This window comes from Channa argus, chromosome 1, assembly GCF_033026475.1.
Source record: "Channa argus isolate prfri chromosome 1, Channa argus male v1.0, whole genome shotgun sequence".
NCBI lineage: Eukaryota > Metazoa > Chordata > Actinopteri > Anabantiformes > Channidae > Channa > Channa argus.
In genome coordinates this window covers 45434265-45460139 of record NC_090197.1, presented here as the reverse complement: position 1 = coordinate 45460139, position 25875 = coordinate 45434265, and the positions used below count along the sequence as shown (strand labels likewise).

General features: G+C 39.0%; 1 protein-coding gene across 5 annotated transcripts in view; it reads right to left on the bottom strand.

The window, feature by feature from the left end:
• Positions 1-25875, bottom strand: part of zmp:0000000755 (phosphofurin acidic cluster sorting protein 2) — a 46075-nt gene that overhangs the window by 6690 nt on the left and 13510 nt on the right. For 2 of the 5 annotated variants that reach the window (XM_067525600.1, XM_067525608.1), the window contains exons 2-17: positions 21179-21266; positions 12549-12638; positions 10622-10747; positions 8527-8689; positions 7241-7332; positions 7001-7081; positions 6527-6586; positions 5018-5169; positions 4749-4842; positions 3720-3803; positions 2894-3021; positions 2560-2692; positions 2359-2463; positions 1969-2075; positions 942-1096; positions 817-855 (exon numbers count right to left, since the gene is read on the bottom strand). In XM_067525600.1, coding sequence (XP_067381701.1) covers positions 817-855; positions 942-1096; positions 1969-2075; positions 2359-2463; positions 2560-2692; positions 2894-3021; positions 3720-3803; positions 4749-4842; positions 5018-5169; positions 6527-6586; positions 7001-7081; positions 7241-7332; positions 8527-8689; positions 10622-10747; positions 12549-12638; positions 21179-21266 — 1697 coding nt within the window. Of the gene's footprint in view, positions 1-744; positions 856-941; positions 1097-1968; positions 2076-2358; positions 2464-2559; positions 2693-2893; positions 3022-3719; positions 3804-4748; positions 4843-5017; positions 5170-6526; positions 6587-7000; positions 7082-7240; positions 7333-8526; positions 8690-10621; positions 10748-12548; positions 12639-21178; positions 21267-22969; positions 23008-25875 lie in introns of all 5 variants that reach the window. The other 3 variants (XM_067525581.1, XM_067525590.1, XM_067525617.1) reach the window with 2 other exon arrangements.

The following is a 25875-nucleotide window of genomic DNA, read 5'->3' as shown; positions in this document are numbered from 1 at the left end:
TCACTAGAATATCAGAGATCACTGTCGAACAACAATTTACATTTCACTGAATTAAGGAGAGGACTAAGCTGGGTGTGAGATGTCAATGAAACAGGGGTATGATACGATAGATAAACTGTGTCAAAAAGACCTGCAGCCTGCCATCCAATTTTAGCAAGTTAAAATGTGGAGGTGAATAAACTGGTGGTAATGGGTGAAGATTATCAGACCAGTCTGGGCAGAACAAGTCGGAACTTAGAAGATGGATAGGAATAAAAGCTTAAAAGTAGATGTGTATGAGCCCATAACTGTTAAGAAATAAAAAATGAAAGTAGTTGTAAACAAAACTCAAATTTAATAGAAAAGAGTTTTAATCTTGAACACTGACTTAAAATAAACGAATAAATACTACAAATGCCTTCAATTTGGATTATTGCTATATTTTAGTATTTCAGAGACATCATTCTTAGTTTCAAATAGTTTAAAGAAATGAACATTTTTTTTTTTTTACCAATGTTAAAAAGTGATTTACTATCATAATTCAGACAATAATTAGAGTAAATGTGTGAGTCTTAGAGCAGATAGTCTACAGAGAGGAGGAATTGTGTCATGATGTAGAGTCATCCTGTAAACCAAAGCAGGCTGCAGCTGCTTCCCATTCATCAGCCCCTGACCCATAATCTGACCCTATTTCACTCCCTTTCAAGTTGACTGAACATAAGAAACACAGACAGGCCTTGTGGCCAGACATCGTATGCATCCCACCTGAGGGAGGGCGTTCTGTCCTGCAGAACAGCTCCCTCCATGCAGTGTCCATAAAGATGCTGTTGAACCTACTGTCAAAAGAGGCCATGTACTTTGCCAGGGGATGAGAACCTGTGCAGAGATATAATGTTCAGGTAAAAATCAAGCTAACATGTAGCATGTTACACGGGTTTTTGTACCAATCCCAGTTGACTTACCAATAGGAATCACCAGGAAGCGAATGTAACTGAGCCAGTCAGGTGTCTTGTTGGCCAGCTGCTCCACAAAGAACCTCAGGATGGTGCTGAGGTAACTTTGGTCGCCTGCCACTGCCACCTTCATTGTCGGTGGTGTCTGTGCATTGCAATTGCAGCTGCAAGGGGTAGAATGAGGGGGGAGAGAGAGAGTGTGTGAATAAAGGAAATAAAGCTCCAACTCTAGATGTGGGATAGACACACTGCAACTCATTTAGATCTTTAATCCAAATTGACAAGCTAATTACTAACTAAAATAATTTAATCCATAAAAATAATAAGAACGAAAAACATGCCTATGCCTCTGACATAGCACACAAAAGGCAATATTCCCAGTGTATATAATACAAGTTTAATAAAGCTGTAAGATATTTAAGCTGCTTTAAAGTTTTTGTAGCTACACATTTCAGGGGTTCAGATGTAAAAAGGTTAAATAACCGAGATGTTACAGCTCAACCCCAACACAGGACTTTAATGCAGGTGGAATGTTAAAGTCTGTTTGAGGAAAAACCCTGCAGCAAGCAAAAGCAGCGACAGCATTGAAGTAGTATGTTAACATCAGAGATACAAATGGCTCTATATGAGACATAACCTGGCTATGGTAAACAGGTCGGTTGAGAAGCAGAAGTGGAAAAAGTGGCAGAGTTGCAATTCAGCAGGATTAAACACAAAACACAAAACAGAAGTGGCACAGCAGACTAGGAAAGACTTCCTGCTGGAGGAGGAAGTTAAAAAGATGGACCCAAGAAACAGAGAATAAGGCAAAGCTTCAGCTTTTCATGAGAAAATAGGCCTAATCTGACAGAATGCATTCACAGTAAGGGAGTGAGAGCACTTCAGGAGCCAGAGGGAGTGATAGCGTCCTGGAAACAAGCCACAATAAGTATACATAGTTTGGCGAGGACTACTCCAAGATAACGAGGAACAAAATCACACTTTCTAATGCTTTGTGTCGCTAAACAAAGCGTGTGTATATATGTATATGACTCACAATCTCTGGATACGAGTAACGATGGTGTTGAAGGCAGCCTGAACATCAGCAGCAGAGCAGGTGGACACAATGGGCTGGCCCTGTTCATGGAGCAATTCGGCTACATACTGCACAGAAACACACATGAGAGGGACAAGATGAGCTAATGCATAAGAGGCAGTGCTGGTCGAGTTGGAAAGGAAGCAGGAAAATATGCTACTGCAGTACAGAGTGTGTACACCCTTTGAACAATATTTTTTTGTATTTTGGTCAATTTGCAATAATGTCAGGAAATACTTGTGGCACAGCTAGCAAGTAAGCCATAATTTTGGATCCACGTGGTTCTACTGTTCATATAAAAAAAGGTAGGGGTGTTTCCGGCTCAAATGTTACATGTAGAAAAATACTCACCTGCCCTTGCCATTCCGTGGTGTTGATGAGGATGATGCTCTCCGGGAGGCGTTCATCAGAGATGAGGATCTGGTTCAGCTGGTCATACACAGACTTCCTGGGAACCTTTGAGCCAAATGAGATCCAGGGAATGACTGACACAAGCCAGCACACACTTGCAAGACTAAAAAAATATCTACGTAACAGACGCGTGTTGTTTACCTGTGCTATGAGACGTGAGTCCGGGGAGCACTCGCTCTCCATGCTGCTGGTCCTGTCGCTCTGAGCCTTGGAGTTCTGCCTGTCTTTCATAGAGGTGCTGCGTGGACGCCTCTGCAGCCTGTTCTCCACTTTACTGAGGAGGAGACAATAAATAGAAAATGCATTTGGAGGAAAAAAAAAACTACTAAAATATAAAAAAATATAATATAAAAATAACTACTCAATTAAAAGAAACCCTGTTCAAATTAAAAACATAATACTTTAAAGTAACTTGTGTACATATATGATGACACAAAACTACTGTTTCCAAGTGGCCAGTTGATTGCCAGTTTACCTTGGAGACATGTGGTTTTGAGACTCTGTCTTGCAGAGCTTGCCAACAGTGCTGGTCATCCGTTCAGTGTTGACATCCCAGCCGCTCACCTCCCCTAGTCCTGGACCACTGTCGTCAGTCTCTGGTTCCTAAACCAAAGCAAGAGGTGCAAAGATAAGTCCAGAAGAGTAAAAGATCACAATACCGGTGTTTAACTCTCATGTCCCATCAAACTAAATCAGTTTTTGTCTCAGGCTTTAGGTACACGTAGTTTTCTTTTATGTTTTTGTGTAGTGCACCCATAGCCAGAATTTAAAGGGCAAGAGTTGAAAGGGAGGTAAAAAGGCACTGGGCTGGTGAATAATTGAGCTAAGCTGTTGAGGCTAGAGATAATAATGAGAGCCTACCACGACAAACAAGATACAAATTCACAGTCAGGGGGAAACACTGTTCCTACAGCTTAGCTATGTGAGTTGAAGAGGGTTAGTGGAGCAGTTAACAATGGCCTGGTGCTGAGTGGGGGACACCAGGGGTAGACGAAGGTTAGACTGACATAAGAGTGCGCAAACAAATACAAAAACACAAACGCCCCTCGTTCAATCCTCTTCAGGAAAGTCTTATCCAGCTCTGAGCTGCCTGTCTGCTCTACTGATCCATAATAGATAACTTTGCTGTTTAGGTTGCTTGCCCTTGCATACTTGGCTTTTCCTTGCACAACAACAAAGACCTATGGTAGGAAAGGGGACTGAGTGGCGAGGACATCTCTATAGCTTAGAGAGAGATGCTCCAGACAGAATTAGTTTAAAAATAAAAATAGTAGATGTACTGCTATTCCAAAAAAACCTACCCCAACATTTGTATCTGCGACGCTGTCATCTTGATAGCGGGTGCCTTGCACTTTACATCTGTCCACAGTCAGAAATTCTCCACTCTGTAGGGTAAATACACACAGAACATTTAACCATGGAAACCATGGAGGTCACTTCTCACATGAATACAAATAACATATCTCACCACTCCACATAGGAGTGTTATGCTACATCTGTTCAGGTCTAGATGGACCACTCTTAGAACCGGTAACCAATTTCACAGGGGAGGCTCCACACAGTCAAGCCCAGTGACACAGCTGGCAAGTATAAATATAGAACTATACTGTAGGTTTCACTGAAGCTATGTACTGATAGGTTGGCTTTACTAAAAGTGCATCTTGTAACACATAGCTTAACTAATTTCAGGACCCTCTCGTTTGTCTGGAGGACGGCTTTATAAAGCTTAACTGAAGAGATATAGCGAGCAGAATGGATGCTATAGCAGTCTGAAACACTCTGGGTGGTTTTATTTCAGGCTAAAATGCCTTCCCAGATATTTATATACAGCCTTCCTTCTTACTATTAGACTTAAAATCTCTCACTGCCTTAGTTGGTTCCAGTGGACCATACGTCACTGAGAAAGAGTTTGAGGATTGCTCGATACAATCGTCTCTCCATAGGAACATATTTGCATATGTCTGTGTGTTTTAATGGTGGTGGAGAGGTCACTTGGTGTCAGTCCCTATAAATACTAGTGGGCTGCAGGGGTGAACAGGGTAAGGCCCAGAGGCCCGCCATCCTATTCTGCAGGGGTGGGAGCTGGTGGGCTGCCTTGCACTCATGCTCAGAATATCTTGCCTGCAGTATCATGGTCCTTGGGAATCTCTAAACCACAATAAGCAAAAATGACTGCCAAATATTCAACAGTGCCCAGGGGGCATTCCTTTACATAACACTGCATAGAAAAAGAAACTGTCCAGCAACCGAGAGGCAGAACATAATGGGTAAATGGCAGCCCTGAAAGACATAGAAGGGTCCATTCACAGTATGCATGGCCATCAACTTACAGGACATGACAGCTCTCTCTGGTGGCTTTTTTGGCTGTGTATGCTTCCAATTTCTGTCTGGGAGCTGGAGTGAGACATCCCTTCAAAAAAGGGCCTAAAAAGAGAACAAAACAAATTTGAACTAGAAAAAACTAACCTGGGCAAAATTTCTTTCTTTTTCACCTTTTCCTTCTGGGCAGTTTCACTTGAAAAGCCAGATACAGGGAGCAAGTGTCAACTGGAAAGATTTGTAAATACTTTTTTGCCAACAAAACGAACTACAGACATACTTGAGTTTGGGCTTGGGCGTGCTCAGGACACTCTCGTTGTCCTCCATCTCTGGCCCACTGTCACTCTGGTTGTACACTTCCAGACTGTCGTAGAGTAAATCCAGATCCTCCTCCACCTCCTGTGTCTGGTCCACTGGGTCAGAATCCAGGACCTGCCACACAGGATAAACAAATAATCAATATATCAGCACATAGTAATCAGGGATTTATTACCCCAACCATGGAATAAATCTTTGTTTGGAGGAACTGGAGCTGTTCATTAGCTAATAATGTTCACAACTGGGCTAATAGAGCTGATCGAGAACACTGGCGGCTGTAAAATTAGAAAATCTATGCTATACATACATCCATGCCTTGGTCCTAAGCAGGCCAATTAAAAGGTGAGTGCTTGAAGAGAGTTACGGTGCTGAGCCTTGATCTGCCAGCTGCACAGTGGGGATGCATATCATAGGAACTGCACACAGCCAGGCTTGTGGAGTAATCAGGTGATTAATGCCACTCCATAAGTGCAGGAGCTGGCAGGGAGCAGATAAACACAGTCTGTCTCCTCTCCTCCTATGCTATGTATTTATAGAGCTGTAGCCCTGCACACTGCCCAGCCACAAGGAAGGGATTAGAGACAGGGAGCGTGATAAAAGATCATCAGGCCACCTGGAGCTTCCAGAAGCATCCATGAAAGCACAACTCTTAATGGCCTAGAGGCTCTTGTTAGTAGCACTATGTTAAACAAGTCTCCTGATCCTAAGAGTTTGAAATAAACTGAAAGGGGTGAGTAAAACAGCAGTGCAAATCCTCATTCAGACTGAAAACCAATGCAGTTAAAATAATCTGTTATAGATCCTTGTTACTTCAAGGTTCATTTTTGATATTATGAAAAAGAAAAATAAGAAATAAAGCCATGGATATTCTCAATTACTCTGATAGATTTTACAGTTCAGGGGTAATTATTATCATCATCATAATGGCCTGGCACAGATTACAGCATGTACTAATGGACATGGGGTTGTAACATGTCATTATGTGGAATCCTCACACATTTATTCTAAAGGACTCGAGAAAACAAGAAAAATTCAAACTTAAAATGCGACAAGCATGTGGGCCCACATTCATCTCAGATTGTACAGAATAAGGCCATTGAACAATTCTGCATTAAAATGGCAATTTACAACTCATATATCCATGTGTACAGAATTGATGAAGGCTAGTACCTTAATGTTCCACTGTGGCAATGATTTTGTTTTACAGGCGATTGTCCTAGAGTCAGGAGCACCTCAGCAGTGATGTAGCACTATGCTGTTTAGGCAGTCAATACTAAGATTCTTCTCTACTGCCCCAAGGGAAATTTCATAAGCAATACATTTCACAGCTGACAAAGGCTTTGTAACAGAAGAGACTGAGGGCTGTTGCCCTCTCTTTTTCACCAAATTTCGCCACATAGTTTGCGTTGGGAATAACAATGTTCTCCTGGGTGTCAATCATAAGTAGGCAATCATCCTTTCTGTTACTCACCTCATCTGTTACTTTGAACCTCTTCAGCAAGGCCACAAACTTTTGCTTGAAGTTAGGTTGCTGTAAAAAAAACAACAACAACAACAACAACAACAACAAAACCAAATGAACATGAAAATGCACTGTGAATGCTTCGGCTTTAAAAAGCTGAACAGAAAAGCATAAAAAGAATAGATTAAATGAGAGAATAAATAAGCATGACAGCTGGACTCTGGCTCAACAGTTCTCCCCAGTAACTTCCACTGGATTACTCATTCACAAGCACTCTATGTAAAGACCATTATAAACAGTCCAGTGAACTCTCATTGTTCATTTACATGGTCATCCACACCATCCTAATGGCTTGAGCAAATGGAACACAGTGTGTGCTTTCTCCTAAAAGCTTGTATGATAGCAAAACACTGGTTTTGAGTTATTCTCGTAGTCAATGATTGGTGAGAATAAAGCTGTGGTAAAAAAAAGGAAGCAACTAACTCTCGTCATAGAGGTGGTTCGAATCATTTTCCTACGGGCTTTCTTGGGCTTTCTGACTTCATCATCTTCATCATAAAGATCCTGCAACAAAGAGAAGGTGAAAACAATTTCAGATTTTGAAGCAAAAGCTGTGTTTTAGTGTGTCAAGGAGACAATTTAAGCTTGGTTTGATCAAGACAGTGTATACAATTTCACTGGGGACTGACAATTTGCCTGCATCCAAGTATTTTGGGCACTGACCTGGCCGTGAACTGCGTCATCACTGGCTTCCTGCTCTGATGAGTAGCTGTCATCATCCTCCTCAGAGTAATTATCCATGTCAGGGGAGCGGTCTAACACCAGAGAAACACACATAACAACAGCGAAAGTCACACATGTGTGTCCAGCATTAAATTACACAGTTTTAAGCCACTAATACTTCCACTGAAAGGAAATGAGGTTTACAACAAAAAGGCGAATAGAACTCCAAATTTAAAGCCTTACTAGTGTTGAAATAATAGTGCTGGAAAGAAGAATCTTTATAGGATGTGATTTGTTGTAACTCAATATGAAATTGTGGTTTCTTCAGTAAATGTTCTTTACTTCTACAGAGGAAAATGGTATGATTATACAAAAGAGTATAATTCTATATAGAAGGATGCTTTGAGCTTAATGTGGACTTTTTACAATTTCCTAGTGAGTTCTTGTGTGGATAAAGTTGTTTGAGTTCCTTCTTCATTCATTTGAGTCCAACAGTAATGATTGTTTTGACTACTTGGCAGGAAGAATGAATTGAAACATATTTTTAATCACACACATTTCTTAACTGCATAATTAAGGTTTAAACGTATGTAAATTTGCCAGAAGAGCTCTTTTGTGACCCTGGTCTAATGTTCAAATCAAAATTAAAGGCATTTTATAATCTTTCTTTTGTTCATTTTTACTAATTTAAACAGCGTGTTTGACAGTTGAGGACAGATAAGCTGATGGAAGAGGGTTTTTTTTGTTTTTTTACAGCTAATGTAGACTTCCTTTTTCCTGTGAAACATCCTGTTTCATATTTCTAGAAGGGATGAATGTTATTAAGGATCACTGCAGAGAGAAGAAAGATAAACATCTTTCCTTTTCTTAGAGTGACACTAGTTTAATACTTGGTGCATGAGCTCATCTGTTGCATTAAAGCGGCCTCCTTAATAACATCCAGATCAGCAGAGCAGGATGAAGGAGTGGAGTTCAGGCAGAGCCCAATATTACCCCTCACCATCCAGAATTAGACCAGTGTAAGGTAATAGGCCCTACATCTGTTTGACTCTTAACTCAACATTGCAACAACAGCTAAAGAGAATAACATATTCTTGGCCATAGGTTGGCATGGGATTAACAGAGTTTATTCTGTCCTCGGCTGGGAAATAGAGGCCACGTCAAAAAAGGGATGAGAGATGGCTTGCTCAAGTTTGAAGGCTGAAATTACAAACAAGATTTGGACGAGCAGTATAGATGCAGACCTACCCAACCCACACAGGTGGTTGGGAGTTGGCTGTGCCCACCTGAGGTTTTGGTCTTGCGGCCAGCCTGGCCACTACCATCCTCATGGTCAATGGGCTGGCTGGACAGTGAGTACACGCTGATCTCCGCCACACGCACTGGCGCTTCCTTCACGTTGCTATGGAGACCCAGAATCTGTGCTCCGTCTGTTGGGTGTTGCATCACCTAGACACAGTAAGATAAACACTGAGACTGGGCATTGATTTCAAGTTTACAATTTAAAAAAACTAATGTTATTATTGTATTATAATAGATACAAATAGAAAATTGTTTATTTTGGTTCATCCCTACCCTGTTAAGTTTTCTAGTATCTTTTCTTAGAGAGATACAACACAGGACTTAATAGATGACTTCCATCTGTCTCAAATTTATGTCATCATTATTTGAAGTGCCTTCATGTCGGGTACAGTTCCTGCATCTGTCACTCACTCAGCAGAGCCGTGTCAAAGCAGCATGGCACAAATAACATTTCTCGTGTAGACAGCCAGAAAGAAAGAACTGTATCTCTTTCTCTGATACTGATCTAAGAGAGCTCAAGGTGTCTTTTTTAACACAGTATTGCTCACAGAGATTCACTAACTGATTACAAGCTAACAGCGTCTGCTATTGTGAATGTCTAAATGAGCCGGGCCAATTTGCTCACACCATCGCATCAAAATACATAATAAAGTTGGCATAAGCTGCTTTGAATCAGATGAGAAAGGATGAGTTTTCATTCAAAGCCCTATCTGGGGGGTATTTTCCACATGTTACTTGATGAATGGCTGTACAGGGAGTTGGCTCATTTAGCTCAAACACTGGCAGGGGTGCACTTGTACACCCCATGCGAAGCCAATAAGTACATTCCTCCAACATAATTTTAGATAGATATTAAGTCGTCTCGAAAGACATTACACTAAAGCAGGTGACAATGTAATCACTGACCACTATCAAATAAGGCTAATCTACCTTTTTACAGAATTTACAGGTTGCTTCAAAAAACAAAACAGCACAGCAGCTGAACGGTATTTTAAAGTGAAATTAGTCATTAGGCTTATTTGCAGGTGTCAGTCCATGTGTGTTTGAGAGCTACTACTGGTAATTAACTGTGGCTGTGGATGATTGTGTATCAGCTGATTACAACTGTGCAACATTTTCAAGATTACAAATAATCAAATCTAGTTCAGTGAAGCATTTCTAGTCCATCTTTCCCAAGCACCGAGATTATCCTGTCCTCCAGCAAATATGTCAGAAGGTATTTCCATATAATCTCCAGAATTAATGACCACAACTGTCTTATAATGTAGAACAGAAATTCTTACATAAAAGACTTGCAAAGATTATGGAGAATTTTATCATTATGCAGCAAATAAGGTCTCTGCGCTACATAATGCTATAGAAAGGTAGCACGTCCGTCCACCAAGCCCACAATTGTTGGTTTGATCCTTGGCTCCGCTTATCACATATTGAAGTGTTCTTGAGCAAGATATTGAACCAGCTCCCCAGCAGCTCCCCCATCGGTGTGTGAGTGTGTGTGTGTGATTATGAGTGTAAATAGGTGAATAAGAATTAGTGTGAAGTGCTTTGAGTACCAAGACGTAAAAAAGCGCAATATATAAGTGTAAGCATCAGTAAGCAAAGCACATAGAACCACTTTGAGTATTTTAAAAAATAAAAATAAAAAAAATAAACGGCATTCTAGTGGCCCACTGGTTTAATATGACTGACAGAAAAAGGGCAAATAAAAAAGACCTTAGTATTATATGTCTACATTAAACACCCACACTGGACATTATATCAGTGCTTGGTGTATTATGCCTGCATAGCATAGCTGAATACACGGTTTGCAGAAAAGTTCATACGAAGCCAGCTCCAGATGGCCCATAATCTCACACAGCAGTATGTGTGATGAGCATGAATCATCTCAAATGATGTGTAGTGCAAGAAGGCCCTCTCTCTGGCAACCATGCTACACAGACACTAATAGCCATGTCAGTCACTGTCAGGGAAGAGCAGGATGCAATCACAAGCTCTCAACAAAATGATCTATTCCTCAAGAGAAATTAAATGCCTGATAGTGAAACATGAAATGAATGATTGATGGCAGTGCCCGTGTACCTCGGCCATATTGATAACTCCAACAGCCAAAGTTTTGTAGCCCAGGATGGTTCGATTCTTGTAGCGTTTCCTTCTCTGTAGCATAATCTGCAGTCTGTTGGCATCCCTCTTCAGGAAATGGGGGTACTGAGGAAAATAAAATTTTACTTCAGAAACCATACAACATTTTCATAAGCCTCAACATGATAACCCGAATGCAGAGTTATTTCAACACATATAATTTGTTTTGATATTCTATAACAAAGCTAAGTATTCAATGAATAAAAAAATCTGTATTCAGCTTCTACATTTTGAACATAATCATGATATAACCAAACCAGATCGAGTCTATTCACTTTATTTATTGTTAAAGTCAACTACCAAGTGGTCATCTGTGCCAAAAGTACAGCATATGGCTTTACAGTTACACATTTACGGTTTCATTACTCGTTAAAATCATTATGGCTCGCTCATTCTGCCAGGCAAAGTTTGTAGTGGATTATGAACCTGCCCAGGAGTGAACTGATCATCTCTCTAGTCTTGTAGCTATTTCACTAGCTAATCCAAATGGTCAGGATGTTTTAAATTAGTGCTAGGTGATATGGTCTATAGGTAATATGCAACATTTAGGCTATATCGCAATACTTATTTATTAGCGGTTTCTTAAATCTAACAAAAGGGTATTTATTTAAAACAAGAAATTGTTAACAGCTCTTGAATGAAAATAAATATTGACATACTTTAGCCTGGTGCTTCCCCTGCTCTGAACTGAAACAGAAGTTGACCCTATAAACATGTCAATTAATATATTACTTTTTTTTTTTCTTTTGTCCTTTCGGCTTATCCTGTGAGTTCAGGGTTGCCACAGCAGATAATTTTGTCTGCATGTTGATTTTGGCACAGCCCTTCCTGACGCGAGCCTCCCCAATTTCTGCCAGGCTTGGAAAAATAGTTTTAAAGTTTATAACGGTTTTAAAAATATAGGCGATTATAAAAAGGGGTTAGTTTACTTTCTCTACTGAATGTAGCACCTGACTTTCTCTCCCTTTTCTGTCTCCACCTCCCTATATTCATTCTGAAATTGAAAACACCTACATTTTAAAAATCTAACAGTGCATCAATCATTAATCTTTTGTGCACTGTGGCTGTAGAAGCTGTGGAGTTACCATCAAGGTAATTAAAAGTATACAGCAGAAAACAGTGCACATATAAACCAATGCAATGTAAAATGATTTAAGGGCTCATAACTAAGTACTTACATTGTAATGTTTAGTTTGGTCTGTTATTCTTTCGATTAAAATGTCATATCTTTCTCTGAACCCTTCCCACCATGACATGGTATCTTTAGTGTTTACAATTTGTTAGCGCTGCATGAAATGTGCATTTGCTTTAAATCTCAAAGAAAACGAGTGGGGGTGGATTGATAGTGGCACTGTGTTAATGGGACAGGTCCTGACTGAGAGCAGGAGTCTGCTAGAAGAAGAGAAGCAAAAGCAAGTCTCATGCAAGCAGCTTAGAGAAATTGATGCTCATGATGCTTGATGCTATATTAGAATGTCTGCTTCAGTGACTTTGATGATGATTAATTTCTGTCCTTAATTAAGGTTGGATTTTTAAGGCCACTCTGTATTGTCCCCCATACATGAAGAATTTAAACCTCATCTGATCCCAAAATGACTAAATTAACAGTACAGGCAGATATTACACATGGCTGCACTATATATACAAAATACTGTAAATACATGCGTGTAAATACACATGGCTATTTGGAACAGTCCTACTGAAGTGTTAAGTTCCAGAAAAAACACCTGTTCTTCCAGAAAAAAAATACACTTATTGAGTTAAGGGGTACCATAGTGTATAAAGACTGCAGGCCAACCTGCTTATTAAGTAACCATTTCATGCCATGTCAGTGTTAGAATTCACAGTATTATGTCAAAGTGCTTGCCTGTAGTGAGAATGTGAGCTCCAGATCTGTCTCCATCAGTCCACTGGGTGGAAGGATGTATTCATTTGATCTCAGAAGACGCTTAGAACCCTAGAAGATGACGTTAGGCAAAGTTTCATTAAGCAGAGTTACATGTAAACAATTACATATCAAAGACATCCAGGCTGCAACTTGAAATTGGCAGCCATTCAAGGGCCAGGGGAGGCTGTGGATCAGTTATCTAAGAAAAACAGGGTCCATATTTTGCCTACTGATTGGCAAAGTAGCAAAACTTGCACACTCTACAACCCACAGTTGTAGAATGTGGGGGTATTTTGTATGTAGAAAGCATATGCTTTTCATGTGAAATTATACAATTATTTTCTGTCTCTCAAAACAGATACTACATATCCTATATACACAAATATGTAGACTGAGTGTTACTGCTAATTAAGACACAATGACAATCATTCTGCTTGATTTCTATGGTAGCTTTAGCCACTCATTTGCTCATTCTCACTTTGCAGACTGAAATTAAAACAAAATTACACATTTTATGTTGTTTCTTGAGCCTACAGTGTATCAAATCAGACAACAGTAACTATGTGTGCAAGTCCTATTTTTGTACCAGGCTGCATCACATTCACACATTTATGCAGATTCACACCTTGAGGCATCCCAGTACAAGCAGTCCTCTACTCCTTCACTGCTTTCCGGGAAACAATGGTACTAGTACAATTGAAATGAGGTCAAATGGACCTGCTCAGGGACATCAAGAGCTTGTGTTGAGTTTTCCCTGCTTAATAAGAGGCTTGCTTCATCCTTTAACCTCTAAACTACTATAAAACACCGCATAATAAAAGCGTCTGGCTATCGTTCCTAATTATTACTTGAAGCAGATTTTTGGCATTATGACTGAAAGCTTAAAAAAATAAAAAGGAAAAATACTGTATGATATACAACCCGGGTTTCATTATCTAATATTTGCTATTCTAGTAGATAAAGGCTCATCCCCCAAGTTAATTCTGGAAGCTGGCATAAAGTTATTGTGGCCAAAGCGCAAAGGGATTTAAATGCCACGGGTTGTGGAAGTCACTTCCAATTGTAAGGACACCAATGCAGTGTGTGTCCTCAGATCACCTGGTTCAGTTCTTAGTGTCAATCTGGATTAAAGTTTCATGTTCCTTGGCAAATTTTAGTTTTATTCTTTAACGAAGCACATTTTCTACCTCTTACTATCTTGAAAACAGAGAATCAAAGTGCGAATGTGAGAAGAGAAACAGTTTGTCAAGTCTTGAGTTCACAATCTTATGTCAAGCTGCGAGTGCTGAAGACAGGCATCTGTTGTGTAATATGTTTGGCAACCCACTGACGGCCGTAAAACATTCATAAGTCCTCAAAGCTTTGTTCAGGTATCTGCTAAACCTGCCAAAAGAATTAAGTAAGGCTGGGTAAGCAGCATAGAGCAGTAAGGATATCCTGTATCTGGCTTAATACCCTAAGAAGAAACTTTTTAATAGATTAATGCAGAAGGTACAACATTGGGTCCTAATGCCATGAGAGCTGCTAAATGATGTAACAGATACCAAATGAACTTGTTGGATGTGTATGTGCTATGGGAAAATTCACAATATTCCTAATTAGGTTAGCATTAATAAATAGTAATAAATAGTGCTGCTTCTGTACGTACACATGTATGAGTTGTTAAATAAACGTTATTTCAAAAAGAGCATTTGTATGACTGTGTATTTCATACATTTATGCACAATAAAATAGAGAAATACACCGTAATTCAACCTGTTTTTCCAAAGATTATCTTTTTAGTCTTAAAGTGCATAGGTAAAACTGTAGAGTAGGCAGGTAAATCAAAATCACAGCCAGAAAATTGACAAATGACTAAAGTTTGTTAACCGTGGCAATGAAGACCAAAGACAAAGGCTGAGCTTCCTTACATTTTCAGTGGGAGTGACATTTCTAGAGAGGAATATACACTTGTATTTCATAATGTTTAGTTTAAGTTTTTATGACTTTTACATTTAGTCATTTAGCAGTCGCTTTTATCCAAAGAAGAAAGAAAGAACAGAAAGGATGTTTTTTTTAATGAATATTTTGCCAGATTGTAGGAATGCAACTTGGCCTTTCTGTTGCCATGGATGATGCTCTTGCCTGAAGATATTTTTAGCAAGAAATATTAACTTTATATTCATTATCTTCCTTCAGTAAATGCATAGGATTTTTGGTTCATTAGTAATTACAAACACCTTGCAAAAAGGTTGCAGAAATGCAGTGCTCTGCTATCTTGAACAACTGTGTTTGGCAAAAGTACCTAGACAAACAACATCACAGTTGACAAATGGTCTAAACCCACATCATTGTAACACTGAATATTGAAACTTTTGTGGAATATAAGAAAAAATATTTTGTATGCATGTTCGGTATAATAGAATAAACAAGACTTACTTTACTGTAAAGAATACATTTGTTATAAACTGATGATATGTTCTATTAGCATTGAGCTTTTATGTAACCTAATAACATAATTATAACTGCTGTAACTAATGATAATTATAATAGTCCTATTAGTCCTATGGTATCAGGTATCACTAACTAAATCATTTGTAAAATAAACACTTCAATAAAAAACTACAAAATCATAAAAAAACACTATTGTGAACACACAATTTTTATAAATCCCCTAAAATGTACATACAAACAGAACAGATCCACAGATACAGTCATGCCACCCACTCTGCACAACTCCCACCCGCCTGGAGAAACGAGAGATTGCTGTTCATTGACTAGCTCAGCTTTTACCAGTGTTTTAGCCTTTCATGTTTTCAGTATGCCCATCGATGTTGGACTGAACAGTGCCTTAAGGATCTTGATCCTGAACTTTCTAAGTAACTGCATTTACATGCACTAAAGTAACTGGGGGTACTCAGAGAAATCAGTTTCTTGGGTAACAGAGAATGGCATTTACATGCACTTAAGATTCTTGGTTACTGGAAATCCTGGAATCCAGCAGAATGGAAACTTGCTAAGCTGCATGTTCCTGTCTGCAACCATTTGTTAGACAAATGCAGTTGGAAAAAGCTGATTAGAAACCTGGTTACACGTATGCACGGTGTTCTCCCACAGAAATCTACCTGGGGAAAATCAGGTTTTCCTAATCTGCTACCCCGATTTCGAAAACCAGCTCTTCCGTTTGCATGATATGACATACATATCCAATATGTTTTTTTTAATCTTTTAATAGGCCTATATTTCTCATTTGCTTAATCCTCCAGTTTTCTAGCAATGTTTGTATTAACTAATGATCAAACATCTTATGCATTCAGTGAATAAACATTATAAAAATGGATATTTCTCACTAGAAACGTTATTAATCTGTATTTTATTGCTGAAAGCCTATTAAACTACTGCCTTTTCCACTAAAAATGTAAGAATTATGTGGCATTATCTTCTCTTCTCACTGCCAAAACCAACAGTTACATAACATGGGTGAACAACAGAAAAGAAGAGGCAACAAGGTAACAACCCATACTGCTAGACTAGTATGTTTTTGTGCTGTGGACCAACATTCTAAAATAAAAAATATGGCTGGTGCCATACAGTGTAAAAAGTATTATTGTTCAAGAAGACTTCAACAAGCAACCGTGTGAACCCCTGTGAGGATAATAAGGTTCTGTCAAAGTCAGCACAAACAGGATATACTAAATACCCACACATCAAGTAATCAAACTCCTTCCAGTCAACCATTTTTATTTTTTTGTCCTATGGCTTATCCCGTGAGTTCAGGGTCGCCAGAGTGAACCATTGTCCGCATGATGCCCTTTATGATGCAACCCTCCCCAATTTCTACCGGGCTTGGAACGGCACAGCACAGCTGGGGATGGGAAAGGGCTGTTGGGGGTACAGTATTTTGCCCAGAGACTCTTTGACATATAGCCGGGACCACTGATCCAACCACTGACCCTGTGGTCCGTGGACGACTGTCTTACCAACTGTGCTACAGCCCCCCTATTATATGATATGATAAGAAAACGTGTGGAGCACTGGTCTTTATATTGTTTGATCTATTTTGACACTGCATTCAATGATCTTACAATGGATTCAGGTCTTTAGGTCTAAAAATACACCATTAGTCTGGGGTTTTTCACTTTAGCTGTGTGTGAACAGTGAATGTAGAACTCGGTAGACAACACGCCAAAGAGTAAAATTACTGAGTACTGGCTCACTTTGAGTACTGCTACTATGTCAAATAAGTCTTTTAATTGAGGTTATGGATGGAGAAACTAACAGCCTGCCTGGTTAATTATGAAATGTGTAAAATAACGGGATTGTAACATGTAACGCCACTTTCATAAGAAATGTAGTGGGGTAAAAAGTACTGATTTTTTCTCTTAGATGTAGGAGTTAAAGTCAAAGTCAAAGTCGCCTTAATTAAATCTACTTATTAAAGTACAGATATGTGAAAAATTTACTTAAGTACAGTCAGAGTAACGAAGCACAAGTACTTCGTTACTTTCCACCACTGTTTGAAAACAAGCAGTTGTTAAGTTACAATTTTATCTTTGGCAAAGAGCCTCTGAATATTTCATGAAAGTCAATCTTGCCAAATAGATTTGTCAAGATTGAGAGCCATGAGTTTAATTACTGGTCATTCTTATTCTTTTTAAGCTTGTAAGGTACTGTACTACAATCTGGGACACTTTCTTGAATTGAATTCTGTACTTTAATATCTCTTTCAGACATGAAAACCATGATGACATTTCATAAACTTTTTTCGTTTACTGTCTTACAGTCTTTTGGCAATTACTTTTATCCAAAGTGACAAAAGTTACGTAGGAGAGAAAGTCTTGCAGTCTAATCAGACATTAAGTGCTAGATAGAAAGAAAACAATTAGTTTTATTGTATGGGAAATAACATAAGACATCGAGCTTCAACTGTTTTTTGAATATTTTAAGTGTCCCTGCAGAATCTGAAGAATTACACATGAAGGTCTAGGGCCCACCAGGTGCCATTGCTCGGCAACTGTAGCCCTGGAGGAGGGTGTTTGGGTACATACTGTTTAACTGATCACTTTGTAAGGCAAGTGTCAAGGCTTTCAATGGCACGTAGGCAGGCGCAGGAAGCCAGTCCAGAGATATAAATGCTGTGTCCTTGAAGTTGGTGATTAAAAACTATTCTCTCTTTTTTAAGTCAGTCAATTCTAATAATTCATAAAATAAAATTCAAGTTGTTACTCTTTATTTTGAAAAGTCCTTTTCTCTTGATAGGCAGTTGGCAAAGGATTCGGTTCTATGCATTAATAAGCATGTTTAGGTCCAGCCTCATAGCTCCGTAATTTGACAGTAGTTGCAGCCTTTATTTTGTAAAGAAAAAGTAGAAGGTAAATCTCTGTCTCAATCTGGCCTTGTCACCAAATTGAGGTCTACAAAGAAGCCTTGTCTTTTCTCAAGCCCAGTGGCTGGTACAATGAATTAAGACACAAAAGCCAACCACTCTCAAACTGCCTGACATGCATTAACAATGCAGAGCTTGGCAAGGAAAGCTTGCACTGAATGTTCTCTCCCCCCCCCGACCACTTTCTCTTTCTCTCGCTCCCCTGCTACAAGTTCTTCTACAATGTTTCTGGGGCCAGATGGGGGATGATATAACCCCTCCACTCTATCAAGCCCCACGAGCCTGTGGGAAAACTACTTCAACTTTGCACTTCTTCTCAAAGTTACTTTGTTCTAATTTCTCTCAATTGATTCCTGTTTGCAGTAAAGACGAGAAGTAATTTAGGGTCAAGACAAGAGCTTAAGAGGCAATTATACACAGTGATGTCTCACTATTCCTAAAGCCTGTTTCACATATGAAATTCACACAATGTCTAGAGAAATCAGACCTGGACATTGTCCAGAGTTTGCATGCATTTCACACATTTAACACACATCAGGAGTCAGAAGCGTCTTCAAAGGAAAAGGTCCATTTGATTTCACTGTGTGGTCACCACATCCAGGTGGCACAACATGACAGAAACCCTAAGCTGCGGGAAACAGTGTTTTGTGTACCAGGCGGCCTGGTAACCCACCAGCTGTGACCCCCCCCCCCCCCCCCCCCCAATTGCAATTATGTGATAAAGTCAGGGGAATTTCAGGATTCCCATGCATGTGTAAAAACAGGGCTAATTTGTCCTCACAACACCTAAATGCCCTCACAACAATGGCATCAAAACAAATTTGTGTGCACACAAAAAAATGCCTACACAAACAAACACACACACAAATTGGTTCACATCTGCATGTACTGCAAATGGAAGTGCTTTGAACAGCGGCTTGCGCTGAAATGCGGAGTGCACGCCATTCCTATTATAATCCAGATGACATCGATGTCTGGCTGCAACCTCAGGCAGCTGCACACAGAAAAAAACAAGTCCTGCAATGCATTTGAATGTAGCAAATGTGCATCTGCATACTACATTACAGCCAACTATGCTGAAAATAAGACAGAGGGTGGTATTAGGAGGCCCAAGCTACTTGAAGTGACCCAGCAGTCTCAAAGATGTGAAACAAAGGACCATCTCCAAGGAAACAGACCCTTATGCAGGCTGAACTGCAATCTTGTCATATCCTTTCTGCTGTGGCTTTGGTAGATCATCCAAATGGACAGCTATTATATGGCCTGTGTGTGCATGTAGGCCCCTTAACCTGATAAGATCAAGTCAGAGAAATGGGATGGCTACTTAACGTTGAAAAGAGAATGATGACATGTGGTATTGAAGCTTTGTTTTTCCCTGTCTGAAAACAAAACCCACTTATTCCTCTGTCATCTTTTCCAACTGTCTCTTTATCCTCTCAGCGTCTCTGTTATCCCCAACTAAACCTGCTGGAAATTGCATTTAATGCTCCAATTCCGGAGCTGTGGTGAACGGAGCTTTGCTCTGCTGTCCTCAGGGCAGCTCTGCAGAAATGGAGAGATTTCATGCTCTGAAGACAATGTAGCTCATGGATAAAGCCACACATTGTTAGTTGATTTCTCCTTTTGCTTTGGCAGTAAAGAGGTCATAATTTGTATAATTTATTACTGCATACAATTTCAATCAAATTTCATGATGAGGGGGAAACATGAACATATGAAATTTGCTTTCTGAAAAGCTTCCATTGTCAGAAAACACAATATGCAGACTAGTAGTCCTTAGTTACTTGTGCTAACCCATTCTACACATTAGGCTTTTATGATACTGTGTCTGTGAGTGTCTGTGTTTTTTACTTTCTGTTGATTGTGATTATATTTAGCTGATGCCTTGTTAACACTATGTGGTATAACAAAGTTTAATTGCTAAGATTTCGGTGCATAACTGATTTAAATGCCAGGCAAAAGTGAGTAAATCAGCTGCAGCTAATGCTTTCTTATAATTAGCCGCAACAGGACAACATACATTAACTGCATAAACTCATTGCAATAATCGTTTTTTTAGTAGTTCCTGTAAACTGTTCATGCTGTTTTCTAACCAAAGAAATTACACAAAATCTCTACTGCGTGGACTTTCTGGAAAACATCAATGAAAACCTCTAAATTACCTTTTCCTTATTATTTCCACATGGCCACGTCGGGGTGGTTTCTTAATATTGTGTTCGCTTCATGAGTACGCGGTGGCTTAGTTTCCTCAACTGTTTTAGATGCAGTGGACCATTATCTTAACAACTGCTTCTAGGCTTAATGCTAAGTGTGAGTCTTTACAGTACACTGTACACAGCTTTGCAACACTAATCCTGAGGTCTAGCCAATGATCTTGGCAGCTGGGGTTCAGTATGTACCACCTCAATTTTATGTGGGACTTATCTTTACCAATAGATTATTTCGTTTTCCTTCTCCATCTCCCACACAAGTACACACACTCTCTGATGGGGGTGGGACATACACAAGTCAAAACAACTTCGCAGACTCTCTGCCAACTGCCATCAATATGCCAGACAAACAAAACATTATTCTCAGACTGTGATACGGCATCCTGCCTTTCCAAAACGCTTATTCTGTCTTCTAGGAATACTTTGAATTTCATTTAAAGGATGGAGTAATCACTGATCACTGGCAATGTGTTGCTACAGTGATGGCAAAGAGGAAACATGAATGATCTTCAGTCACCTCTAGAGGTAACATCTCACTACTCTGCAGTGTAGAATGAGTAACTATTGCAGCAAACTCCTTTGTTTGAGCACAAGATAACAACAAAACTTAAACTTGTTTAATGAGCTGCAAAACTACAGCCATGACCTTCTTCCTGACTGCTTTGTTTCCAACTTATTTTGCCAAGTATTTCTATGAATTGTACAATATTAAAATATTTATACACAGCAAAATTCCAGTGTTACCCATAGTGACAAAGCAATCAATGTAAGATGCACAATCCTTTTTAATGCTTTTGCTTAGAGTGGTAATGCTAGTCTGCCTTTCAAAGCACCCGAGTAGAGGTGACTCACCAGAGAAGCAAAACTTTTATTTTAATCACTCACCAGGTTTAGTAGCATGTCCTATCCTTTGAGACAGCCATATAATTGAAAAACTGTGAGTCACAGACTCCAGACCTTGACATGCTGCTATCAAATGTTTTGAAATGTATCCTGTTAACTCCCACACACACACACAAGCTAAACCCACTCACCTGTATTTTGACAGCTATAGACAGGGAGTTCAGCTCTTTATCCAATTCTTTGAGAACAACAAGCTTTTTCAGTGTGAGGCTACAGAGCCTGTGAAAAACAGAAAGGAGAGAGAAAAGAAAAAGATTAGTGGTATGACTAACACAAAGTGAGTAAATCTTCACTTGCTGTAACATTCACTGCTGCCCACATTTTATTTAAACTTGTGTCTTTACTCTTCCAAGAAAAATAAGACTTTTTTGTGAATGGATGTTGACACGAGTGCTACTTATTCAGGATTCACATTTTTCACATTTTTATGGTTAGTTTTTTCATAAAGGGTGCCATAGCACAGATGCTTTGACAAGCAGTAGTGCAGCAAAAAGTCTTCAACAAGTGCTGTTTGATCATGCTGCTACATACCTAAACACTTACTGCCATCTGTTTATCTTTAAATATGTAAATGTACATATCCCTCTGAAGAAGTTAAATCGATTTTTTTACTGGCACACTGGAATTTTTAATACTAGAGAGCGTCATGCGGGGATTCAAACACAAAAAAAGACAGCACAGTGAAATATACTGTAGATATCAACAGTCCATGTATGCCCTAGGGGATCTCTCTGCAGTCAGCCCTTTGTTATAAACTAGGAAAGGCATGCATTTGAGCTTGTGTCTTGTTTTAGTCCTCTGGTGCTCAACCTCAATGTAATATGACAACCTGTGACCTTTAAAACCACTGTTCTTTTCACCTGCCTAAACTCTACAAAACATAAACAACTCTCAAACAACTTTGCTTCTGACCCATTTTTCCCCTAACAGTTACTGTTGCATTAAACTGTGAACAGTGTTGGCCTAAAACAAGGGGTGGTGGAGGTTGGGGTTGGGGGGGCGATGACAAAGCAAATTAACAGCTATCCAGTCCCCCACTTTCCCTGAGAGCCACTCTGTAACACTTGATGACTTCATTGATGCACTGCTAGGCAAGCATGATTCAGAGACTCATTAAGTACAAAAACAAGTTTTAGTGTTAAAAAAAAAAAAAAAAACAGTTAGGTGGTTTGTTAAAATTAACATTGTGGGAAATAAAAAGGACAAAGGGTTTGTGTACATGTAGTATGCAGCAAACTGTCTTTTCCCTATATTTCAGTTCTTTCTGTATTCTGAATTTTTGTCTTAAGGGAACATTTAAACAGTTGAAAGTTAACTCTTTTTTAAGAGATGAAATATTCAGTCATGTGCTCTAACCAATTAGCTAACCCAATGTGGTCAGCACAGGTAAATCAATGGAAACGTTCATGTTCAAGGCAGCAATAGGGAACGAGACGGATCAGGTAAAACATTTGATTAAACATTACATTTTTTATTTTTTATTTATTTTATTATACATTATATTTTATATATTTATTTATATTTATCATACTCATCTTCACACAAACATGAAAATGATTTGGCTTCAAAATAAAGTACTGGTTAATTCAAAATTATAAGGTTGACTTTAACATGAGTAAATGTGTAGAAGGAAGAAAGATAGCCAAAGGTCAGTAGATCCCAAGGGATATTTCTCCAAGCTGCCAACACAATTCATATCTTTAATAACAGCAGTATACAATTTTTAAACAGCTGGAGGCGCCAAGAACTTTGTTTTCCTACAAAGAATCTCCTTGTGGCTTAAATAGGTAATGAATTTGATGAAAGAACCCGAGCGAAATTTACCAATCCACTTGCCTTCACAATTACAAGAACAACAAATCTATTTGAGCTTAGAGTAATTAATTGTTAAACTTTGTAGGTAGTGCTTGAATCCAACTTGCCTTATGGTGGAGATGAGTCACTAGGCAGCCACAGCCTTCTGTGAAGGAGGGAGACAAAAAAAACATCCCTATTCTGTCACATCCCTGTGTGTCTGGATTCGTCTGTACTTAAAAAAGGCTTCAGGGAAGCAAAGGGTCACACCTAAGCAGCTAGATTTTTTTTTTAATTATTATTATTATACAGTGAGAAAGTGCTATCTCAACTCCTGCCACTGCGTTGTATTGTAAGTGAAACTCATGGCCATCTGTTCTGGGGTGCTGCCAGCCTGTCCCTGTGGTCCTACCCAGTGCCAGTTCACTTTGCCACCCAAACAGTGACAGCAGAGACAGACCAGGTGTAACATACTGTAATAGCACAAACCATTGTGCTAAAACAACAAGCAGATCAAATAGAATGGATCAAAAATAATTCACATACTTTTACAAAGAATGATCTGTATGGATATGCTGTTTGTTTTTATAGAATACAGAGGGAATGTTATTTGTGGGGAGATCTCATCTCCACCCGACAGACTCTGGCACACACTCAAGATCAAAATAGGAGCTTGCAGAAGCCCCTTGAACGACACATTAATCCTTTATTTTGGCATGTCATTCCTACATTCCCAGAGAGACCCCGGGGTGAGATCACAGCACGCTTCACCGCACCAAAGAGGACCAAAACATTACAGGGTTATCAATCCATGGAGAAGACCAGGTTCAATGTTTCTGTCAGCTGGCAGAGGGCAGTTAAAAAAAATTTGATACACATCGTTTCCCAGTTGCTAAGAGCCTATGGGGGAAATTTCTTTCTATTTTTTTTTTTGTTTGTTTCAGTGCATGCATTCGTTAAGCCAACGCACTGACTGCAAATCTCCTCTGATTGGGTGATCATTGTTATAGATTTTATTGATCCTTGTGTGCACACTAGAATTCCTGGTGCTGAGAGTTGTTTGCTGGTTTTGATCATACTCAGAGCAAATCAGAGCAGTGAAACTACAGCCTCTATAATCACTATAAAGTATAAACAAAACCTCTTTAAAAAACAGTTTAAATAAAAATTATTAGTAAGGAAATGAAACAGCCCCTCCATGCAGATTCGGAGAGAGCGTAATCCATTACTTTAAGTAACTAAAGCATTGGGGTTGATGGTAAGGGAAATATCTGGAGCTCTATTCTGGTCCGGATTTCAGCATATGATTAAATTGTTTGAGCTGCATTATAATATCTCCTCTCACTGTGTGTGCCTTGGGCTTATGCTGCACTTTATGTTGATGACTATAATGCGGCAAAATTTACATATACAAATAACAAAACTTTCTTCTTATTAACTAGTAGAAAACATTTTTGATGATTTGTTTATGTCCCTTATGTTCTTAGCGTTATTTTTTTTGCCAAACAAATTAATTTGGCAAATTACATGGGCTTTTCTTTGTGAACAGTTCAAAGCCTACTCTGTATAACTGAAATATAAACTCCCAGAACACTAGTGTACATATTTTTTATGAATCTGACTGTACCACAGGATAATTTTGGTAAACCAACAAATATTTATCAATGTGGTACCTTCCACTACTGACATGAACACAAAGAAACTGACAGTGGTGCTATGCCACAACATACAGTTATTGACTGGTCTGTCAGGCAGTGGGCAATAGATGCCGCGGCATTCGACAGCTAATAGCTTTAGCCTATGTAGCATCACTCACAGGTGGATGAGTAGTGCTGCTCCATCTAAACCCATTAGTGCATTCAAGTCACTTGCTGTACCATTACTGCTGACCTTTTCAGTGTCTAAAGTAAAGTGGGGCCATTAGATTCCAAATCCATTTGCCACTATTAGATCACACGCACAGCTCCAGTGACATCAAGCTCTCTAATGAAATCAGAAATATAAAAGAACTTGTTGTGTTATATGTGATGAAAGATTCATCACAAACTCATCTACACAGAGTATAAATCTGCTCTGACAGCTCTGTACACAAACAAACAAAAACACCTTCACCATATTTTACACAACATACAATTTTATACTGTTATTTTTTTTAAACTACTGATATGGGCTCGCCTAGGCACTATAAAACAAAATGGTTAATTTTTAGAGTGATTTTTACAGTGTTAATAAAAACAAAAGAAAATCAACAAGATATGAGATACAATGGTATTAAATGAATAACAGTTAATTTATGCAGCAATAAATGTTCATTTAAATTTTACATTAATGATCATAATTAATAGGATAGAAGCTAGAGCTTCTTGGATAGACTGTGGCTCCACTCAATCCTTTTAAATGTGTCTGTTCTGGACAAACAAAACAACCTATCAGGCTGTGCACTCAAACAGCCACAGTCAAATATTTGGTTTTAGATAAGAGGCCTGTGATTGTGGGTTATATGGCATTTTCTTATCTCTGCTGCTTCATCGATTTTGTTCCCAACAGAAATAAGAGGAAGACTGTAGGCAGTTAAAAACAACTAAAGCTTTCATAATTTTGATGTAAAAGTGTACACGGTACGAGTTTATAGACTTTATCACTTAAATATGGAGCTTCTGAATCCAAAGTAAGAAGTGTGCAACTGCTCCAAACACATCATGCACACCAGCATTTTACAACTGCATCAGAACACACTCATGCTGAAATGTTTCACCTATGCTTCCAGTAAGTGATGCTGAAACATCAGAGCCAACTCAATTGTGGAAGGGTAATTAAAGGTGGACAGCAAGGTGGAAGTCAGGGACAACTACACAGTCTATAATCTCTTTTGTTAGCTCTGTTTTGACCTCATCTTCGAGGACTGGCTTTCTTTCACACGCTTAGGTTTCTCTTAATTCAGGTCTCAAAGAGAACAGAGAGATAGATCGGCCCAACACCAAGCTTCAGTCATTTGCTCCTTTGAATTTGACACTTTTGAAAATGATATGTCTTT